The sequence below is a fragment of the Plectropomus leopardus genome, chromosome 14 (assembly GCF_026936395.1).
Source record: "Plectropomus leopardus strain MGB_pleo_1.0 chromosome 14, ASM2693639v1, whole genome shotgun sequence".
Classification (NCBI taxonomy): domain Eukaryota; kingdom Metazoa; phylum Chordata; class Actinopteri; order Perciformes; family Serranidae; genus Plectropomus; species Plectropomus leopardus.
In genome coordinates, this window is record NC_142189.1 from 8,801,359 (window position 1) to 8,823,550 (window position 22,192).

At 39.5% G+C, this 22,192-nt stretch overlaps 1 protein-coding gene and 1 long non-coding RNA gene across 13 annotated transcripts in view; one reads left to right on the top strand and one right to left on the bottom strand.

The window, feature by feature from the left end:
* LOC121953438 (uncharacterized) overlaps positions 1–22,192 on the top strand; it is a 95,400-nt gene that overhangs the window by 65,495 nt on the left and 7,713 nt on the right. Inside the window, exons 4-5 of one of the 2 annotated variants that reach the window (XR_015778742.1) lie at positions 7,428–7,539; positions 7,627–8,351. This is a non-coding gene — a long non-coding RNA (uncharacterized LOC121953438). Of the gene's footprint in view, positions 1–7,427; positions 7,540–7,626; positions 8,352–22,192 lie in introns of those variants that run through there. The other variant, XR_015778743.1, reaches the window with a different exon arrangement.
* The window catches only part of LOC121953759 (dystrobrevin beta), a 44,730-nt gene that overhangs the window by 12,193 nt on the left and 10,345 nt on the right, over positions 1–22,192 (bottom strand). For 7 of the 11 annotated variants that reach the window (XM_088087724.1, XM_042500978.2, XM_042500975.2 and 4 more), the window contains 6 exons: positions 20,573–20,739; positions 17,211–17,335; positions 8,369–8,443; positions 3,513–3,603; positions 1,900–1,988; positions 603–716 (listed from right to left, as the gene is read on the bottom strand). In XM_088087724.1, the coding sequence (XP_087943850.1) occupies positions 603–716; positions 1,900–1,988; positions 3,513–3,603; positions 8,369–8,443; positions 17,211–17,335; positions 20,573–20,739 (661 nt within the window). The remainder of the gene's footprint in view (positions 1–602; positions 717–1,899; positions 1,989–3,512; positions 3,604–8,368; positions 8,444–17,210; positions 17,336–20,572; positions 20,740–22,192) is intronic. The other 4 variants (XM_088087726.1, XM_042500980.2, XM_088087723.1 and 1 more) reach the window with 3 other exon arrangements.

Genomic DNA, 22,192 nt, shown 5'->3' on the forward strand with positions numbered 1-22,192 from the left:
ACATGTTTGAATTAAACTGAGATAAATAAGAAGTAGAATAAATGTATCCTCTAGTGATATAAATGAATTTTTTAACAGTTTGCTCACCATGTTTTCTTAAAAATATAACAGACATACCAAAGAGTGAAAGAGAGGAATTCAAATTCACATCTAGTTGTGCTATAACTGTATATAATGACACAGCATAGTCAGTAATTAATGCTCTAAAATATTAGAATATTATACGATCTAAATCTTTGTCACAGCTGGTGACCATAAACCTTAGTGCTGATTCATTATTTAGGCCAGGCCAGACAAACAAGGACTCATTCAGGGCAACAAGTGCTGTAACGCGTCCTCTCACGGTGAGTCTCTTCCAAGAACTGAACCCAAGGGTCTCAGCATCCTGCCAGCATGACAAATGTCCACGCTGCTGCTGGTGGAGCTAATTCAAAAACACCCCCCTGAATTAGGAGGAGAGTATTTCTTCTTGAAGAATGAGTCCAGCCTACATTAACAGCCCTGAAGAGGTGCTTGATATCGTTAATATATGGCTTTTTCTCGCTGTTGTTGCGAGGAAGATGTGTTTGTAGGAGATGTGGTGGTGTTAGCAGTGATGATACCTGAGGAGCCGCAGTTCAGTCAGGAGCGTGGGGTTCTGCGAGGCTTTTTCTGGGGTCGGCTGAGAGGCCTGCTCGTGCTCCAAACGCAGCCGCTGGATCTCCTGCAGAATCTCCCTGAATAAGTTAACAATCCATCAGTGAACTAAACAGCTGAAAGAGTCAGGAGTATTATCAGAGAAATATACTTACAATAAGAGGACTATAAGAAAGTTTTGGAAAAGTCAACGTAACATTTTAATGTTGTAGCTGGTTGAGTTGGAGCTAATTCTGAGGGAACTCCAACATTTTGGGAAAAATGCCTCTCACATGTCACCACTTTAACAGTGGCTTTTATGCCTTAGAACCTGGGTGTTTTAGAACAACCTGTCACCACTTTACAAGCACCTTTTATGCTGTCGAATGTGGCCATTTGTGGCAACCAGTCGCTGCTTTTCCAGTGGCTTTTTTGCTTAATGTCGGTGTTTTTTAACAACCAGTTGTTGCTTTACCAGCACCTTTTGTCTTGCTCTACGTTGGTGCTTTTCAGGGACCCGTTGCCGCTTTTTCAGCTGCTTCTGTGCTACAGTTTGTGAGTGTTTATTATCAACCTGTCACTGCTTTTCCAGCGGGTTTTGTGCTACCAAACACAAAACATGATCTTTTCCTTACCATTACGAAGTGGTTTTTGTAGCCCAGAAATGCTTCTTCACATTGTTTTTTTTAGTCTTGGGAATTTACTGCCAAGAAAGAATCTGGCACATCACCCTCCCCATTAAACCACAACATGCTGATTTTACAGTTCGACTTTTGTTTGGATAAAACATACAATATATAACATTATAACAGATGACCTTAATGCTGTGTTAACACTACAAGTGAGTCATCTTTGGAGCGCTGAAAAATGCTGAGGCCAGCTCAACTTTTATTTGTGACACCATCAGGCCTGACCGCAGTGACAAGTATTGGGCATCAGTTTGTAGCGTGGTATCGATCTTCTTATCTAACTCTGAATAAGAAAACATATCTCCCAAATGTCAAATTAATCCTTCAACTATTCTGTACAGTGCTGGATTGTTTAAATTTGTAACAATGCATACTTTTTATGAGTTTATCATCTGTTAACTATAGTGGTCAGATAAATGTAGAAAATTCAAAATTTGCATAAAAATACTCAAGTAGATTGCAGCTACTTACAAATGATATTGAAGTGTACTTAAGTTAATTAAACTGATAATACTTTGTTTCTTTACACCACTGCCTACCAGCCAGCCAACCAACCAGAAAAACAATACTGATTTGTTTTTAAGATAAATTTTACCTGTTTTTGTTCTCCAGCTCTGCAATCAGCTGCCTCTGTTGCTTATTGGCATCAAAGTTGAAACCCAGATCTGTTGGAGGACATTGTTGCTGAAAAACAAAATTAGCATAGAAGGGCATTAACAACAACGGCGGGACAACAAAAGTCAAACACCAACAGCTACCGTCTGACCACGGTGAGCAGTAATGACTCTCTGCTGGAGGCTTATTATGTTTCTGCATAAACAGGGAGCCATTTCAGCTCAGCACAGCTTTTATTTATCCCCCCATATAAGATTCAGACTGCAAAGTACAAAACCAAATAAACCCAGAGTGACCTTACATAGACATTATCTGCCTTAGAAAATTTAAAACAGTGAAATGCTCTTTGTGAATTGTAGGCTAGTTAACTTCTACCCCAAACTTTTTACATAAAGCTTCAAGGTTAGCCCTGACTGTGATCAAAGCATGTCCCCAAACGGACCAGGACTGAAATCTTAAGCAACTTTAAAGCAGATGACAAGTGTTTCTTACATGTATCAACAAACAGCTCAGTTGCCAGAAGAAAATGTTGGTATTGTGCATTTTTGCAAACCACAGATATGTTACATTTGTACGCAAAAAAAAAGCAGCAGGATTCAGGGTCAACTTTAATTTCATTTCTTCTTAAACCAAAAAATGACAAATAACAAATCAGTGTTTCTGTGACAAAGTTTATGTGGCGATTGTCATCTGGAGGTGGAGGTAACATCTAAGCGAGACAGCTGCTGAGCTGCAAAACCGTGTTTGAGACCAACAAACAACAGTGATTATTTTTATTGACCAGTGGCCACTTTTTCAGCAGGTTTTCCGCCGAATATGAATCTTTTTTAGGAACTGTCGTTGCTTTTCCAGCAGCTTTTGTGCTGTTAAACATGGATTTTTTTAGCCACCCATCACCGTTTTTCCAACAACTTTTGTGCATTCTGCGTGGGTGTTTTCTAGCAACCCATTGCCACTTTTCCTGCAGCTTTTAAGTGGGTGTTTTTCATTCACCTGTTGCCACTTTCCTATCGGTTTTTGTGATGTTAAATGTGGATGTTTTTAGCGACCCGTCAATGCATTTCCTGCCGCTTTTGTGCTGCCGATTGTGGGTGTTTTTTGGTAATCCATTGCCACTTTTCCAGCTGCTTTTTTGTTATTAAACAGGGATGTTTTTCAATTTCCAGTCTGTTTTTCCAGAGGCTTTATTTGTTGGTGTTTTTGGTGACCTTTTTCCAGCAGCATACATGGGTGCCTAAACATAAACATACGTTAATCCCGGCGTTGTTCAAAACATAAAATTTCAACATGTTTGGTACATAATAACATACAAATGTGAACTATCTGTGGATTGCCAACATTTTTTCTGGTGATTGAGTTGCAAGAAAAGATGAACAACAAGTAAAACTCCTTGAAAATAAGAATACTTATCCCCACCCCCCTGACCCCCAATTATTCATGGTTGAGAATTACTCAATCAGACTTGTAAGTGTGAGTAGTTTTTACACAAGTTCTCCAGCCACAATGAAGCGCCTAACAATAACTTGTCAAAGCATTAAACGTGAAATGCGGGTTGACTAAAGCCCACCACGGGGCGTCCTGCGAGACACTCACTGTGGAGTTGCCCGCCTCGGCTGCCAGGCGGGCAGCGTAGCGAGCGATGAGGCGGTGCTCTTCATCTAGCCGACTGGGACTCTCCAAGACACTGCCCAAAGTCACAGACAGAGAAATACATCACACACACATTTGTATATACACAGCAACTCTGACTCTAGTATGACAAGCTTTTATATAAGTACAGGGGAAAGTTTGTAGAGTCAAAGTGATTATGTAAAACTTTATAATTGAGGTGACCTCAATATATGACACTTGGCTTTGACTCCAGTGTTGATAGACAGTCGGAGATAATTGGTCGTAACAATGAATTGAGATGGATAAGAGAGAATGCAGCATGCCAAATGCATTCGTGACTGTGCCAGTGCCCGTTCTGGCCATTTCTTCACTGACTGGAAATGTCAAATAAGGCATAAGACTTTTGATGATCATGGGCGTGGCATATGGCGTGGACAGATGACAGGACATATGCTGTCCCCTCTCGGCAGGCGGTCTGCAATGAAGAGTGAAGGAGAGCTGAAATGGTGCTGGGCTCCATCTAACTCTGACTGGAAAGTGAACGATGATTAAGACCATTAAACCCAATCTGGCTTCAAACCCACTGCATCAACAACCACAGACTGCAGCTTTGGATACCCAGGCCTTAAACACACAGCAAACCAGCATTTTAATCGACATTTGTAGTAAAATCTTATTCTTCTCAAAGCAGATAAAAAGCTGCCGATGTGAAGAGATAATTTTAGCTCCTCCAGCTCCTGCCTCGCTTGTTTCAAGGGTTTTTGTCGCCCTGTGATAATATCTGAAAATACTCTGCAGATCATTCGACTTGCTTCAAGATAGCGTCACCTGACTCAAAAAAACATTCTCTTGGTCTGCAGTCAGATTGTCAAGAAATGTGTCATAAAATGGGACACTTTCTAAATAATTTACAGTCTCATCCTCAGGCTAAAGTGTCTAGAGAGCCTGAGGTTTCTTGTAAAATTAAAGTAATACATTAACGCACTTTTGGGAGCTGCTCAGGTTGGCTCAGGAAGGGCTGTGACCTGAAGAGGTGTTTTTGAGCCGGACTGTGTGCCTGGATCTTTGGGCTATCGGTATAGAAGCTGCTCCATTGGGGGGTTTCCTGGCACCACCTGATGGCCTGTGCCAGATTTTGGACAAAGATGTATGAAATGCCTTCAGGCCCTCCTGAACTGGCATCTCTCCCAGACACTTTTATTTTTGTCTCACATTTGAAGATACTGCCATTGTTTTTTTTGTTTTTTTGTTGTTATTTTTTTTTACTCAAACACAATATCTCAGACAGTACTGGTCCTATTTTGGTTGGAAACGTGAGATTTTACTTTTTAAACTATAATAATAATACTTTTTCTACAGTACTAAGTATTTTTCAGGTGTATCTGTACTTTACCTAAATAAAATGTATAAATTTACTTCAATACATTTACTCTAAGTATTTAGTTTCTTACTACAAAATAAGGAAGGAAAGGAGGAGGGGACAAACAGATTTATGAAGGAGTGAATATGTGGAGAAAACCTTGTTTTTCTTCAAGCGTAATGTACGCTCCATTTTAAAGTGGTGTATATTACAAAGAAATTAACTTAATAATAATCATAACTCTGGCCACTAGCTTTTTATTAACCCTTTGAAAGCTAGATGGATATCAGTTGTCTTCAGCTGCGTTCAGACGCCTTTTTACAAGGTAAACTTGAGCAGATTGATTTGATTTCTTTCTAAAACATGGAGGGAAAAGGCAAAGACCAACTTAGCAAAACATGTCCCACAAATTCCAAGAAATTAGTAAAAGGGGACCAAAAAATTACCTAAAAATCGTTTTTTTTTTTTTTTTTAAATGAGGGGAGGATTATTAGAAACTTATCTAAAAAGTAGGGTTAATTGTCCAGTAAAACATGTTATTGGAAAAAAGTGAGTCCTCTGAATCATCACTTATGACACTCAAAGTTTGTGATCGTGTTTTTATCTTTTTTTTGGCACTGTATCTGTGAGTTTTGTAACTTCCTCTTGTATGCCTACTGCTTATGGTCTAGCACCTGGTCACTACCGTTTTATAACGTCCCGACCTTATCTGAGCGCTGTATCCAGTAATGTCTTAAACATAAAAATAAGAAGAATAAAGGAAAATACAGGCAGAGGGCATAGTCGCTGCAGATAAATACACTATCACACACTTCTGGAGGGTCATAAGTGATGATTGAAAGGGATTTCTCTATTAGTTTATCATTTGTTTTTTTAAAAAACTCCTGAATAGTGCCTGTAAGTGTAGGCATAATCACATCCAAAATGTCCAAAGCAATGCAAGAACTATGCATGGTTATGCATTACGTCAGATAAAACTCAACTTTTTCGTTTTTTTAAAAATAAAATTAGCTTCGAGTCATTAGTTTTGATGGCAGAAATTTGGATAAAGGTAAAAAAAATATCATTTCATCACATTCCAATTCCACTAGAACGGAAAAATAAATAATAATATTGAATCACTACAAAATAGCTCAATTTGAGGTAATTAGCACATTTTGTTATCAGGTTTGTTTTGATGTGAAGTGCAGAGAGCAAGAGTTAGTTTACTCAGTAGGTAATGATTAAAAGTTTTAATTGAAAGTTTTATGTTAAGCATGTGTCGCTCAATTAAATATTTTAGGAGTTCATAAGTCTTACATAATTACACCTCCTGATAGAAACACAAACTGCTGTTTCCACACTGACTCACATTTAGTCAATTTTCATTTCTGAATTAAACCTCATCAAGCTCAAAATGCATTTCCCTGTCTTTTTTTCTTTTTTTTCTAAATTTTATCTTGTGCCGCCGTGGTTCTGCATGACTAACAGGTAATAAATTGTGCTTCGCCCTTGGAGGACGAGCTAGTGGTGAGCGATTGTCTGCGAGAGAGCGAGGTGGGAGGGAGCAGATGCCATGTCAGCAGAGCAGACAGTATCAGAGAGCAGACTGTGATGGAGGCTGGAAGCACAACACCCACAATTTTTCAAACAGAGTGCATTCAGTTTCAACTCCGACACACAATCATGAATGTGTTCTGTATTTTTCTCTGAAAGGGTCAACAAACAAGGACAGCACCGGCGCTGCTTTTCAGTTTGGGGCTCTTGAACTGAGGCAGAGCCACAAGGAGCTCTGCATAATTCAGCAGCAGCATCTTTGACTCGTAGGGCCTTTATGTGAAAGCAGGCAGGCCAGGCCGGATAATTATAATAATAGATTAATATTTACAAACCAAATGTGACACAGCGAGAAACTGCTGGGAACCGACCTTCTGTTCTCCACAACCAAACTTAAATGTAGCATGCCTCTTCCCTCCTCATTCAACACCTTATCAACCGGTATCCACACTGACTCTCAACACAACCTATTTTGGAAGCGTCACAGTGGCTTAATGCGCAATTTCTGCCCTAAATATGGCAGCTTTGTAGTTGTTATGCCCCTCCAAGGCAACAGCATCCTCAGTGCATGACATCTTCCCAAAGCAGCTCTGACTCACAGAGCAAAATGTCAAGACAAAGGTTATCAAGCGTCTTCATTACTGCCACAGTGAAACAAACCTCAGGAGAGCGTCGCCTTGCTCTTGAACATGCTGCAACACGTGATGTCTTCCACTGACCTCCACGGGTCTGGATGCAAGGCATCGTTTACCGCCTCGGGTGTCCCTATCCTGTCAGCTTCCTTCAAGCCTGCTCTAATCTTGATACTGTCAGCCCTCGGAGGCTGCACTGCACAAAATGTTCATTTCTGCAAGAAACTTAATCTACTATTGATTGATAATTTTTTTCTAAACTCTAAGATTGGAAATCTACCAGTGAGGTTAGATAATTACGTTGTAATGCAACAGAGAGAAGAAAGGGAATATCAGCATGATCTCACTCCTTTTAATACACATTTTCAGGTTGCTGTGTTGGAGACTTTTTGCAGTGTGCATGCTGCCCTTCAGCTGACTGGGTCCTTGGTGTAGTACTGTATGATAACCCGGCCCAGAGGAGCACAACGGGAGAAAAAAGGTACAGACTTCATACAGAATCTCCTCCTTCAGAATTCTTTCCCAAAGTCTTTGTCTGGATTTCAGTCAAACACCTGATCTTTAACAGGGTTGATCTGCACACCACTATTCCCCCTGTACACCAGACAGTGTCGTGTCGTCCCTCCTAATGTGCCATGGGAAGTCCTGAGTCCCCGAGCAGTCCTATCTTGCAAACATAAATTGCCGGAAAGATGCGAGAGAAAGATACTGCACACAAAAGGAAAATTCGCCCGGCACTGACTCGCAGGACAGAGTGCAGAGCCACCTCAAAGTGCTCTCCATTATGGAATTCATAACCACAGCGGTTCATTACCACTGTGAGTAAATAATAATAGACGTGGCCTTTAACAGAGAGGCTGCAACGAGAGGACAATTAGGCTGCTTTCATGGGGCCCTCGCCTGCTATCTGCTTACATGATGAGGCTCCAATTCTATCATAATCTATTTGTCAAATCAACCCTTTAAGTAGGAATGCTCACATATTCTTCATGACAGCGTAACAAATTTTCCCTCTAAAAATACACTCACAAGGGCATGCTGCTCAGATGCAAAAATGTGTGTCAAGTGTGAGGGAACAAACAACATCTGTAGTCTGATTTTCCACGCTATTCTTGTCGTTTCCACTGATGAGAGAGAATCTGTCACCTATTCTGGGTGCAGGGTGAATTATGCGGGATTAAAAGGACTTATTTCTGCATGTGTGTAACTTAAAGTGACATTTTGTCATCTCTAAATAATGCATTAGCTAATTCTGTGGAATACTCAGAATAATATCTTAAAAAGGACATCATGCCTGGGGGGGTGCTTACCTTTTGGTAGGAGTAGGCGCCCCAGAGGACATGAGCATTGTGTCGTTCATGTTGTTGGCCACTGGTTTCGGCTGACTAAAAGACAAGATTAGAGGTCTTTAATGCTACACTGCAGAGGCCTGTGGTGCTTGTCACCAGGGAATGGAGTAGAGGGCATTTGCATTTTATTAGTAATCATGAATCAGCGATCCTGACTTTAGTTTAATCCAACAAATGTATAAAAGAGGGTAAGAGGGGAGGCAAGGGGCAAATTATAAGCAGAGAGGTTCAAAATACAGGCAACATGTTGTACTTGAGTTATCTTAAAACTGGAGCAAAATAATTGACTTTTCTGGGAACAGCAATTTAAATGTTTTTAGGGCTATTAGCTTCAACCTAATTAACATGAGCAAGAGCAACAACAGCAGACAAGGAAACTAATTAAACTGGAAGTCTGTGAAAAACCAGGAAAGGTGACATTGTGGGAGGTAATTTGTGAGAGTAAACAAAGCGATGGGGTCCATCTGGCGGCTGAATCGGTGGCCCCCGCGAGCTCACCGGCGCTCAAACCCTCGGACCACAGAGTCTCATTAACAGCATCAAAATATCACCCTGCACATCTCAGGTGCTCCCCGCTCGCTTCACACTGAAAACAGCACACGATTTCCATTCCCTCTGTAGTTGCATCTCCTCGATCATGCTCGTAGTATCCCTCTGTAGTCGTCAGCCTTGATTCTGTTGTAACTGACTGTTTTATTTAAAGCATTCATTATAACATAAAAAAGCCACTGGGCTGCATTGTGTCCCATTATGCCTATTTGTCAAATCAGCATTTTTTGGCCGAAATCAAACTATTTATATCCACATTGTGCTGAATACTGTTATCAGCACAAGACACGAAGTGCCTCAACAGCACACATAGTCTTTTTTTTCTGTGTATTATTGTGTTGCTAAAAATAAGAGCAAGAGAAACTGCATCATTTCTGGATCACTAATTGTATTCAGATTGTTCACAAACCAGTGCTAGAACGTATTCCCTTCATTGATGTGCATGCTCATGGGGGTTTAGCATGTTCTTTTTAAAGACACATTGCAATTATTTATCGCCTCATACATTTAAATTTCCCTCAGGAGCAGCCTAACAGATTCAAAAGACAACCATGGACGGTCCTACTTAACTAATTTATATCTTATATTATAACACAATTCTGCTATAATTCTTATTCCAAGCAGAATAACAGAAAAAAAGTCACTACTCAAGCCTGCACATGCTGCTTTCTCCCTCACAGACTGAGTGCACAAATACTTCCAAGTAAATGTTACCCTCTCATTTAACGCTCATTACAATAATCCGCCCAGAAGGTGCAGACAGAAGAGGAGACACGAGGTTATTGCACTTACCTCTGTGAGGAGAGAAAGCACCTGCCTGGCTGGCAAAATACATCCAACTGCTGCTGTTGCCAGATGCCTAATCTGCCCTCAACTGAGCAAGCGAGCATCTCAATGTACTACACTGCTGCTGTCTCCAAGGAAACTCGGCAATCACATGACTTCATGACGACGTAGATTTCTCCCTCTCTCTCTCTCTCTCTCTATGCTCTCTGAAGCTCTTTGCTCTGGCTCTGTCTTCTCACCTCACTCTAACACATGAATACACACTGGAAATTAGGGAAATGCCAAAATACCTCAATTGCAACATCTAAAAGAAACTCCCTGCAGGAGAAAAACATGCAACAAACTGGCCTCTGCAGTCTATACTATAATTGCATTTACATATCTTCCTTTTACCTTCAGCTAGTTACATAAGTCAAAGCTCTTCACGGCTATCCTTCTATAAATAATCAGTCCTTTTCAAGCACACCAATATAACTCCTGTGGAACTGTTACAAAAAAAAAGAGCTTCTTACGTAAAAGTATTTCATTTTCCTTTAAGATTCACTCTAACAGGCGTCCTAACTCATTCACGTCAGCGTCTTCAGCCCCCGTGGTTCACTGGCTTAAGAAATGCTGATTAAAGCCACACAGTCCAGTAACTCAGCTGGCGCCTCAGAGGTCAAACGGGTGTGAGTTGACACAACATTTAGGCTCTAAGAGATCAAAGTCTGCAATGCGCTAAGCCTCGTGCTACCTGCGTGCAGGGAATGACAATGTGGCACCCTTTCCTTGTGCTTGGCAGAGGTACAAGGGGAAATTAAGTCTGGTGGCGCTTCATACACACATTCACCTTATTTCTGACAAATGACGGATGTGTGGCTGCTTTCAAACGACCCTCAAAATTAAAACCCAAACATGAAGCATCCTCTCTTGCTTGCAAACGTGCTCCTCTTTGGAGCCTTGGCCAAAAAAACCAAAAGGATCACACTCACACAAAATGAATTACACGCCTGTTCTCTCCATTTTAATGAGATTGTTGGAATTTGCATTGACCCAGAGAATTAAAAAACAAATTTAAAACAGTGGAAGGCATTTTAAAAATGTAAAGGGATTTCTGGGGATTATATAAAGAGTGGAAAATTGCAAAATATTAAACATGGCACAGAGGATTTGACACTATAGTGTGTGTTCCGCATTAATGCAAAGTACCCCAAGATGCCTATTTTCGACTCTTAGACTATTTTGGTGCTTAAAGTGTTTTGGCAGAAGCGACGCTAAGTCTGAAGGTAAGAAGCCGTATCATAGATTTAAAGTTCCCGAGACAGACGGTACATCTCAAACCTATAACTCCTCTCCAAAACACAAATCCGCAAGAATCTCGCTGACAGTTTGAGTGGAGGGAAAAACTCACAGCTCAGCTCGCTGTTATTCTTTTGCTTTCAGATGCCAGTAAATATTTCAAAAACAGCATCAGAATAGAAACACTTTGTCTGGAGGGGATGCGAAGGGTTGGACAACTGGGAGACTCGTGTCCGTTCAGTTTGGGAGTTTCTATCAAGCCTGACGCTCTACCCTGATTCTGCCATTATTACTCACTCACAGCCGCTTCTTCAGACTCACACACACAGACACACACACCTGAGAGACTGCGCTGATGGATGAAATGAAAATACACCTCTTCACGGACAACATTCATCACAATTGGCAACTACTGCACTAGTTTTATAATACCAACAGCACATTTCTCTCTCTGTTATGGATCATCAATAAAATAAGTCAATTCAGAATAAAATTGGAGGCTTGGCAGTTTTCCTGTGACTAATTATCTGAGGGATCCAGTTTGAGTGAAGATTTCTGTAGCCAGCAGGGGAATCATCATGGGAATAGTAGGCGGACAATTACTGTATTCATCCATAATTTCTCTGAAATTGACCGTTAACAAGTGAGAATTATTCCATTAGTGCCAGCTCTTCCTCATGGCTCATGGCTACAGAGAGCGCTGAAAAAAGATTTACAACTGCTATGTTGGATTTAAAGGAATAGTTCAACTCTTGTGCATTATGCACATTTCATGTCTTGGCAATAGATGATCAATACCACTCTCATGACTATACAGTCCAGCTGGCAGAAGAAAATGTTGGCATTATATGTTTACGTGGTATAATACGTTACATTTGCACATTTTTTTTGTATCAGATAAACGTTTCTAAAGTGATGTAGTATATTAGCGGACTTAGTCATCAGGAGGTGAAGAGGATTGTGGATTGTGGCGTGTCACAGAGGCGAGGTGGCTCTTTTCGAGATCAACAAACAACACTGGTTGGGTTTTAGCAAGTCATTTCTGTGTTTCCATCTTTTTAGGCTCCAAACGTCAGTGTTTTGTAACAACCTGTCTGTTTTTTTTAAGTGGCTTTTTAGATTCAAGATTTAAGAAGTTTGTCATATTCACAGTAAAACAAACACAGTGGTTTACACTATACCATGAAATTCTTAATTTCCAGTCTCCCTTTATGCATAACATTAATAAAGTTTGAAAAAAAACTTAAGAGATCATAAAAAATGAAATATGTTAAAAAGCTGAGTTTAAAAGTAAGGTGCACTATGCCTTGTGCAAATGTACAATCAAATATTGTTTAAAAGTAAAGGCGCTATGCCTCATGTAAAAGCTGCAAAACATAATTAATACACTATGCATTAATGTAATATTATTGCCAGATAAATGCTTTTACTCCAAAAGTGAGTGTTTTTTCAGCAACCTGTCTGTGTTTTTCCAGCAGCTTTTTTAGGCTCCAAATGGAGTTTTGTAGCAACCCATCTGTGTTTTCCAGCTGGTTTTGGGCTCTAAATGTGGGTGTTTTGTAGGGACCTGTCGCTGTTTTTGCAGCAGGATGAGTGGCACAAAAAGCATTTTGTTTTTTTTCGAAGACATTGCTGCTTTTCCTGCTGAGATCGTGCCCCCAAAACTGGGTATTATAAGTCATAAGTGTTTTTTGATCCTAAAACATGTTACATGTTAACCACAGCGTTGTTGAAACATTTTAACATATCTGCTACATAATGTACAAACCTAACGTATCTGTGGTTTGCAGCAACGTACCAACATTTTTTCTGGCAGTTAGGTTGATGTTTCAGGTAGATCTGAAGCTACAGCAAGCAGCCAGGTAGCTTAGCTTAGGATGAAGAGTGGACACGGAGAAACAGTTAGTCTGGCTCTGTTTGTTAGCAACGAAATCCACCAGACAGGATATACACACACGTTGAAGTTTCAGTTGTGGAATGAACTAATTGAACCTTCCCATTGCATAATGTTTTTTTCTTTGGAGGTGCCAAGCAAAGTGATCTGATACTAAAAGGCAGAGCTAGAAACACTGCAGTGCATTGATTAGTCAAGAGGGAAATGTCACTCTTTCTTGAAAAGGGCTCAGTACACAAACCTTTGACATGTCCTATCATTTGCATCAGAGACTCCAGCCTGCTCTTTTTTGCTCTGAAAAGTTGTGCAACCCGTTCAGTGAAACACAGCGAGAGCTGGATGGAGCAGTGATGAGGCTTTTACCAGAAACCCCTCCTGAATTTAGGAGTACTGTTACTGTACTGCTGTGGAAGCACAAAACAGATTTAACAGGTTCAGGTGTGTCCATACAGGATTTTGTTCGGTTTTAAGGGTACTATATCTAAAGTGTTTGGTTGGATTGCGGCTTTTTTTAACAGAATGGAATCAATTTTCTCATCCTTTAAATGTTAAACTTCAAATTATGCGTCATAGCAAGAATTCAGTCTGGATATTTTCACTTATGCGTGTACGAAATACACTCATTGCATTTTGTTTGAATATAATTTTACAATTAAATCTGTTCTGCAGTTCGAAGACATGCTCAGTTAAATATGGAGGCGTCAAATCTGAACCAAAATTGAGAATGGCAGTCACCGATGAATACATAATTTGAATGGTTGTCAGGTTCAAAAGACATCTTTTCATGGCACAGTTGATGAGCGGAGCTACCACACATTAATAAAAACAAACGCTTCTGCAACCAAAAATAGACTTTTTCCTGTCATTAAGACTTATGCTTAATACCTTCTCTGAGTCAGACAACACAATAGAGACTGAGAGACATACAAACACGTCTCAGGGGTCAACAGTCACTTCCATTATCCTAAAAGTCAGTGAACACACACACACACACAGTCTACACAGTGCCACCAACCTTGAAATGCCATCTGCAGAGCATGAGAATGCACTTTGTCCATTACAGTTTAAAAGGAGAGAATAACAGCATGAAGTTCCTGGAATTTCTACCCAAAAACTTCCATTTTGGCATTGGTGTTAAATAACCAATGGTGTTTGGACCTTTCATTCAAATAAAAGTACCATTGCAACAATCTTAAAGAAGTAAAATGTCTGTTGAAAATTCTACAAAATTGTAGAAATATTATCAGCAAGTGAAGAAAAATGGCACCTGTGAGTGGTACGATGTGGCTTTAACGGAAAATTATAGTTGATGATGTTTTTTCCTCATTATTATACTGTTTAAGGTCAGTGGGTGATAAAATAGTTTTAAAACGGTGTGTTAACTGAGCTGTAAGTGCTCACAATGTCAAGTGCCCAAAGGGAAGGAAAGCAAATGCCCAAAGCTGTGGGCAATGAAAGCGTGATGCCAGCTGTTGCCCTGGTACGATCTGATTGGCTGTTTGCCATGTACTGTTGTCGTCATTTGCTCGTAGTTGGCAGACGTTAGTATTTTTTGTAAAGAGGGTCACTAACTGCAGTCACCATGAACAATGTGGAATATCTTCCATAACACAAATGTGAATGTCTGCCCTTTGAAGAAAACATTTGAGAGTAAACACTCTGGTGCTAAGCAGCCGCAGGATGTTGTTATAATCAAAAATTATATGATTTATCACAGAGAGGTTCTTCAGGAAGAAATGGGTAACCGCTAGCTTGTCAGAGAAGATTGTTTGTTTGTTTTTGCTCCCCTTGTTCTGAGGGGACGGCGCCCTGATGCTGTAGGGAAAAGTTTAGCTGGAGGACTTTCTGCCAAAAAGGGATTTATTGTTTATGTTTGCAAAAATTGTGGTTTCGGTTAAAATTAGTAAATCTATTTTCCACGTGCATACCTGATCAAGAATGTTTCTGAGAGGATTACCAAACTTGAAAGTAGCACAAGTACGCTGTAAATTTGGGCAAACATAGATACCCAAACTGACAGCGCACTGACGGGGGATTGAGCACTGTGTGGGAAATTTGAATAAGTACATTATGTAAAATTGTGTCATTTTCTGGTTTTGCATCTGCGCAAAGTGGTTGTTGCCCCACTGTTTTTTTTCACCTAAAACCTTACTGTATGTCATTATTAGACTCTCAATATTGATGCATCAGTGTGTACGCAGCAATGTACAGTTGTAGCATGTTGAGGGGGAGCTAGAGTTTTTAACTTTATAACAAGCTGGGAAACTTTGTATGAAATTTAGTCCTGTGGTTCACAAACATAATATGACACAAGATAAATCTGAGGAGATTATTAATGGGAAAGGAAAGAAGAAAAACACAATTCTGTGACACAAATCTGTAGACATTCTTTGGACTTTTTCTTTAGTGAAATATTTGATTATTTGATTTAGCTTGACCTCCAAGAGCTGTTTTAAATTAAACCATCTGAGAAGTTTAAGAGATAAATGTTTCTTTGGTGAAGCTGCTAACAACTCATATACATACATCTGAAATGTGACAAGGAAACTGAACCACACTGCTATTTTCTAGTAAGAAAATGCAAGACAAAAAGGTTGAGAACATCTGGTAAATCTAAATATATAATAATAGTAATATATGTTTTATGTAAAATATTTCTTACTCCCAAACTCCTTCATATCCAAAAGATGTAGCAGAGCAAATTTTAATTTCTTAAATCTACCCTGTACCTTAAAAATTGCCCAGTTACTGTATATGAATGTAGTGAAGTAAAAAAAATCAATATTTCTCTCTGAAATGTAGAGGATAGTATAAAATGTGCAATAAAATAGAAAAAATTAGAAAAAGAAATAAAAATTGCACTCATGAACAATACTTGAGCAGATGTACTTCGTCACTTCTCACTGCATCCAATTAACTGATATATATTATTTTGGAGTAAAAGCACTCGAACAGCATCGTTCAGTTTGTGGAAAAATAATTCTGAGTAAAACAATACCAATAAAAGGCCTTTGTGCTATAAAAACCCAAAATGACCAAGAGATCCAACTGAGCAGAACTCAATATTCTCAGTGCCTCCATCATCTGAAATAATCAACATCGTAAAAAAACACACAAAAAAACGACACGGATTACTGCTTGCTGAGGGCAGTGGAGAGACCAAACTAGTTTTAGCCACAAATTTTATTTTAATCAATATTAATCTACTCGTGTGATGTAATTTCATGCTACACAGCCTATACGTGGGCTAATCCAATCGCTTCATCTCTCAGTTGGAGGGAAACATTCGGGTCGACAGTTGATTCTCCACATTGTGACGAATTGTAAATTTATGCAAATATAAACTTCATCTTAAATGCATAAGTTTGGGCACAATGCAGAAAAATCCTCCCGCCAGTGGGCAGACGCTGGATGCGAGAAGTGATTCGGAGATGATGGTATCTATCACGCCATAAAACAGGAAATCATGTTGATGTATTTATGTTGTGTCTATTTTTCTTGGCGCTCACTGAGCTGGTTTTCTCCCCCATGATGTAGCTCACTATCAATTACTCACTGACACTTGCCAGAAGCAAAACCCATATACAGACAGCTTAGATTTATGGCCGTGCCTGGAATATGAAGCAGGATTTTGTTATGAAATGTGCCATGAGAAATGTTGAAAGTAAGTTGAGAGATTTCCCGTGATCCTGTTAATGCCATGAACAAGCAAAAATCATAAATCACTTTTTAAATCATTATTAGATTTTGTCTTGGTGGAGGCCATAGGCGTCAGAGTTTTTTCTGCGTTTGGATGATGAGAAAAATATGAAGTGACCTTAGCGATGTGGACTCGTGCGGATGTATCTCAGTGGTGGAATTGATTATGGAAATCGTACAATTTTTCAACTGAAATGTAAATGAGTGTGCAGGGTTTAAGACAGCGGCAGAATATAATGCATTTCCTATAATGACTTCCAGGAGCCTCAAAGCCTGGAGTGTGAGATTTATACCGTCGTCCCTGTTTCATTGCCAACAGACTGATGAGGACGACTGTGCTGTTAACGGCTGAACCTGCGTAGTATATCACCATTTCCACGTTAGCAAATAATCATGGGCTTGACATCTTGGCGAGATGGGACTCTATCACTCATGTAGTGACGGCGAAATGGAAAGATGGAGGCAGTTACATGACAAGAACAGACTATTCATCATGGGCACATTGAGCCTCGCTGTGCTGTTAATCAACAAATCAGCTGGGTTTCCCTCATCAATGACACAACTCGTGGTAACAAATGCTTTGGGAGTGGCACTTACACAGTGTGGGTGAGTTCCTGCGGTCGCTCCGCCTGCTCGGGGAACACAGGATGCGGCGGCTCTCCGATGGGGACGCAGCCTAGAGATTTACTGATTGCGTGGCTCAGCTTTTTGGCCGGAGACTTCTGTGAGGAGGGCGGGACAAACAAAGTATCTGTCACCTCGTGTGTTGTATCATCGCGTTGGAAAAGTAGAAACAGTTTTAAGCTGCTTCGGGAGTAATTTACATAACTAGGTCAACAGTGTGTTTACTGTGCCAAAAGTGTGGATCAGCAGTAGTTTGTGCACATTCAGTCAGTGCTTGTATCTGCGACTACACACGCAGTTTGGGGGCTGCCCTGCGGTCCCAAAACTACAACACAATGAGTTTGTTCTTCTGTGTCCATGTCACATGGGCTGAAGACCGTTGTGTGATTGCAGTTGTGTAAGGGTTACAAATACAGTGCGAAGACATCGTGTGCAGTAAAGGTCGACTCCATCTGCGTTCTTTTCCGGCAGTGACAAAGGTTTGAGTGCTTATAATAACAGTAATAATAATAATAATAATAATAATAATAATAATAATAAGTTTAGTTCCGATTCAGTGGGCCCCCAGTATGGAGTAGGATACAGGAGTGCTGCCACTGCACTGCTGTGGACTGGGAAAGCAGCAAGATGCACTTGAGACACCTAAAAAAAATCAATATAACTTTAAATGTATGCTATATTTAGAATATTTTCACTTCTCTACCTTGCTGACAGGCAGCCCCTTCAACGGGGAACCGAAGCAGTTACATAGCTCTCTTAACCCTTCGAAACCTGGACAAATCAGCCTTATTTTTTTTCCAAAACATGGGGGTAAGGAAATGAGCAACTTAACAAGAAATAACCCAAAAAATGGCAACAAATTAGTTAAAAGTTGCAAAAAAAGAAACCTAAAAAACAAAAACAAACAATGAAAGGACTTGAAAAAATATATTCTGTAACATATGTTGAATATATAATTCTAATAATCATGAAAATAGTTTCTGGGCACTTTTTTCCCCCTTTCTCTCTCTCCTTCTTTTAACATTAATTTTTTTGCTTGTTTTCTTGTCACTTTGTAACAGTTTCTTGCAACTTGCTCATTGCCTTTTCCCATGTTTTTGAAGAGAATGAAGCCTTTTTGCTGAGGTATCAAAGTTTTAATACTTTTGAAAGGCATCTGAAGGCAGCACAAGAAAAACTGATGTCCATCCTGGTTTCAAAGGGTTAAAAGCCACCAGACTCCAGAACACAGGAGTTGATGGTCCCCTGCTGCCTCGATTAGTTAGTCTGTTTGTGTTATTGTTGGATTTTGGATCCGAACTAACCTGCCGTCCACAGCAGCACATTTCTTAGCTTCAGTGAAAACCTATGTCAGGTCACATGGGAAAACAGTTTTAGAAGGACTTGGGGTAAATAAATGGATCTGCCCTTTAACTTTGGGTTTAACCATTTCAGGAACTTCATTTTTATTCACCTCAACTTTGATAATGACATGTACGCTATTTACAAGTTGGAAACTGTTAATTACAGTGGCTCTGATGGGACATAAATGCAGCACCATAACAAAGCATTAAGGAAAAAATAGTTTTTGATTGATTCTGTAACTGAACTTTTTTTAATAGCCTATATATGATGGTATATGATTACCAATTTCAGTTTTTTTCAGATCAACAGTTTTCATACCAAAAAAGGACCAAACTCTCCAGAATTAGGTTGTTGGTAGGCTGGAAAAGTCTCTGAAAAGTTTTGTTATTTAACACTCCAGTGAAACACAAACTAATTCATTAATTTAAGGTAAAATGGGATACCAGTAAGGGAGGATGATCAATGTAGCATGCACCATTAGAAAAAATTAGAAAAAATAGAAAAATTAGAAAAAATTGTTTAAAGGACTGTTCATTCAAAAATAAAAATGAAAAAAATACATATCATTTTTCTTATCTATAGTGCTATTTATCAGTCTAGATTGTTTTGGTGTAAGTTGTCAGGTGTTGGAGATATCAGCTGTAAAGATGTCTGCCTTTTTTCCAATTAGATGGCACTCAGCTTGTGGTGCTCAAAGTGCAAAAAAATAAATAAATAAATTATGACCTGGTCACTCAAGATAACCTACAGACTTTGTTCTTTGCAGTTTTGTAGGAACTATTTTCTTTCTACCAAACTACAACAGTTGTGTCACTGTTGTACCAACTGTATAACTGCATAGAAAGAAACATGCATCTTCTCATACACGGAGGCTCGTGCTCATGACAGCGTGAGATGTAAACGTTAATGGCGTTCCCCTCGGCTGAGCTGTAACGTAGATACACGCTTCCTTCTGTGGAGTGATACAGTAGGCTGGTGTAGTTTGGTACAAAGAACATAGTTCCTGCATGAAACTGCTCACACTGAGTTACTTGGTCATGATTTCTGGAAAGACATGTTGCTGTTGAGTTTTTCTTTTTTTTTTTGGCGCTTTGAGCACCACAAGCAAAGTATCTCCAACACTCTGCAGCTCATACCAAAACAATCTAGACTGATAAACGGTACTACAGGTTAACGGGCAATTATGTATTTTTGATTTTGGGGTGAATTGTCCCTTTTATGTGAATCAAATGAGCTTAGTTGTAATTAAAAGCTTTATAGGAAACAGAATTGCTTTGCTTTTATATAGTGCAACTTACCCTGGTAACATGGACGTGAAAAACAGGTTGAGAGTACGTTTAGTGCACTCACAGACACAGCAGTGGTCTTGTTCTTTTATGAAAAGCCATTGTTTTTGTCACAAAAAAGCGAAATGGCCAGGAACACTGCCAGCTAATCAGAATAGTGGTGGATGCTGCCAAATGCCAAACCCAAATAAAATGTGCCGATCAATGTCCCAGACGTGTTTCATAGACACATAATTTATACCAATTTATAAATAAGGTAGGAAAACATCCAGAACAGATTCAGCTATCTCACCTTCGTGATTTTTCCAAAATATTACAGACAGTGTTTTGTGTTGCGGCGCTCAGGCGTGTCATTCGAGTCCCGAGGCTTCATGAACAGTCGTTCTCCTCTGTGGGATGGGAATTGGATTTGGGATCCAGCGCCTATGTCTTCCCTTGTTTCGATTTATGACATTATGATTGAGCTTTGGGGGAATGTGGCAACACGGCAAAGTCAATCAATACAATTTCATTTGCCAAAATGAGTAAAACCCCATAAAATCCTGCTGTGATTGCTTTGAGAGGACAGGAAATGTAAGGAGACGGCTGAATAGTCTGCCATGTTGTAAAATCGTTGCACACTCTCAAAGAGATATTGACTTTGGGATTGTTTTGAAAGGGGACCAACGTGGTGTAAAATTGAGAGCGATCAGGGCTTTGCCTTACCCAGGATGAGTGCTCCTTCATCTGGTGCTGGTTGCTATGGGGACCATTGGCATGACCACGCCAGAAGCAGCTCTGGCAGAGCTGGTAGCCATGGCACTGTTGGCACCGATACCGGAAACCCATCATGCTCTCGCTCCGGCAATATGAACATTCCACCGGATGGAAGACTGAGCGGTAAAAAACAAAGACGAGACAAAGACGTCTTTACAGAGCTGCTCTCTTATAGTTTATTCTTTATTTTTTAAAAAGTGATTCTGATTATTCATTGTTTTCTTTATTTATTTTTACCTTAATGTAAACTTGTACTTATGTCCCTTGTACTTGGATTTCTTATCTTATCTTATCTTATCTTATCTTATCTTATCTTATCTTATCTTATCTTATCTTATCCTATCCTATCCTATCCTATCCTATCCTATCCTATCCTATCCTATCCTATCCTATCCTATCCTATCCTATCCTATCCTATCCTATCCTATCCTATCTAAATTTCTTAACTAGTCTGAAGGCAGTGGCACCCAACCTTTTTTGTCTGATATACACCTGTAGCCAGTGGTGGAAAGTACATTTACCCAAGGTGTGTACTTGAGTAAAACTTTAGGCTACTTGTTCTTTACTTGAATATGTCTATTTTTACTTTGTACTTCTACTCCACTACATTTCAGAGGGAAATGTTGTGCTTTTTGCTTCGTACATTTATTACCAAAAATAGTGACTACACAGATTAAGATTTTACATTAAAAAATAGAAGCTTAAAGCAGCTTTTGAACCCTTAAAAACAGCAGTGGTGGAAGAAGTATTCATATCTTTCACTTAAAGCTGTGCGACTTTTCCATATAAATAAACATTACATTAAGCCCTTGCCAAATGAGTTCACACAATTCGTAGTAAGCCCATCGCCACCAGGGAAAGCTCTTTGAATTTCACAGTTTACCAGATTTTGGGTGTCTGATGATGCATTTTAAACCAGCCAGAGCCAAAGGGGGCAGACAGGGAGGCGGGACCATAGCAATGGGGAAACAGCTAAGAGTATACGTAGTGGAAAATCCTAAGAAGCATCCAAGAAACGTTTCTAGGATGGATGCTGTGGATAAAAAAAAACTTGCCATTCAGATAAAGGGTTGAAGTAAAAAAAAAACAAAAAAAATGTGTTGGCAGTGTTTGTTTAATTACTTTCACTGCCAGCGCGGGGAGAAAAAAAGTACAAAAGTAGGCTATTAACAGCAAAATTTACTTAAAGCATTAAGGTTAAAGTATCTGTGATGCTTTAACACATAAGCAGCATTTTTAAGTTACAGCTGGTGGAGACTGATCACATTGTATTGCTGTTAATGGCTAATCGATAGCACAGTGTCATATTTAATAAACCGATCAAATGTTTGTGAAACTAGTAATTCCAGTTGTCAGATAAACGTAGCAAAGTACAAAAAGTACAAGATTTCCTTCTCAAATGTAGAGGAGTGGAAGTACAAGGTAGCACACAATTTAAATACTCAAGTACCTCAAAACTGTACTCATATACAGTACAGTAAATGTTTTTTTCACCACTAAAAACACTTCAGGCTCATTGAGACGTCTGAGATGAGTTTATGAGCTGGATATTTCCTCTTTAAACTTCTT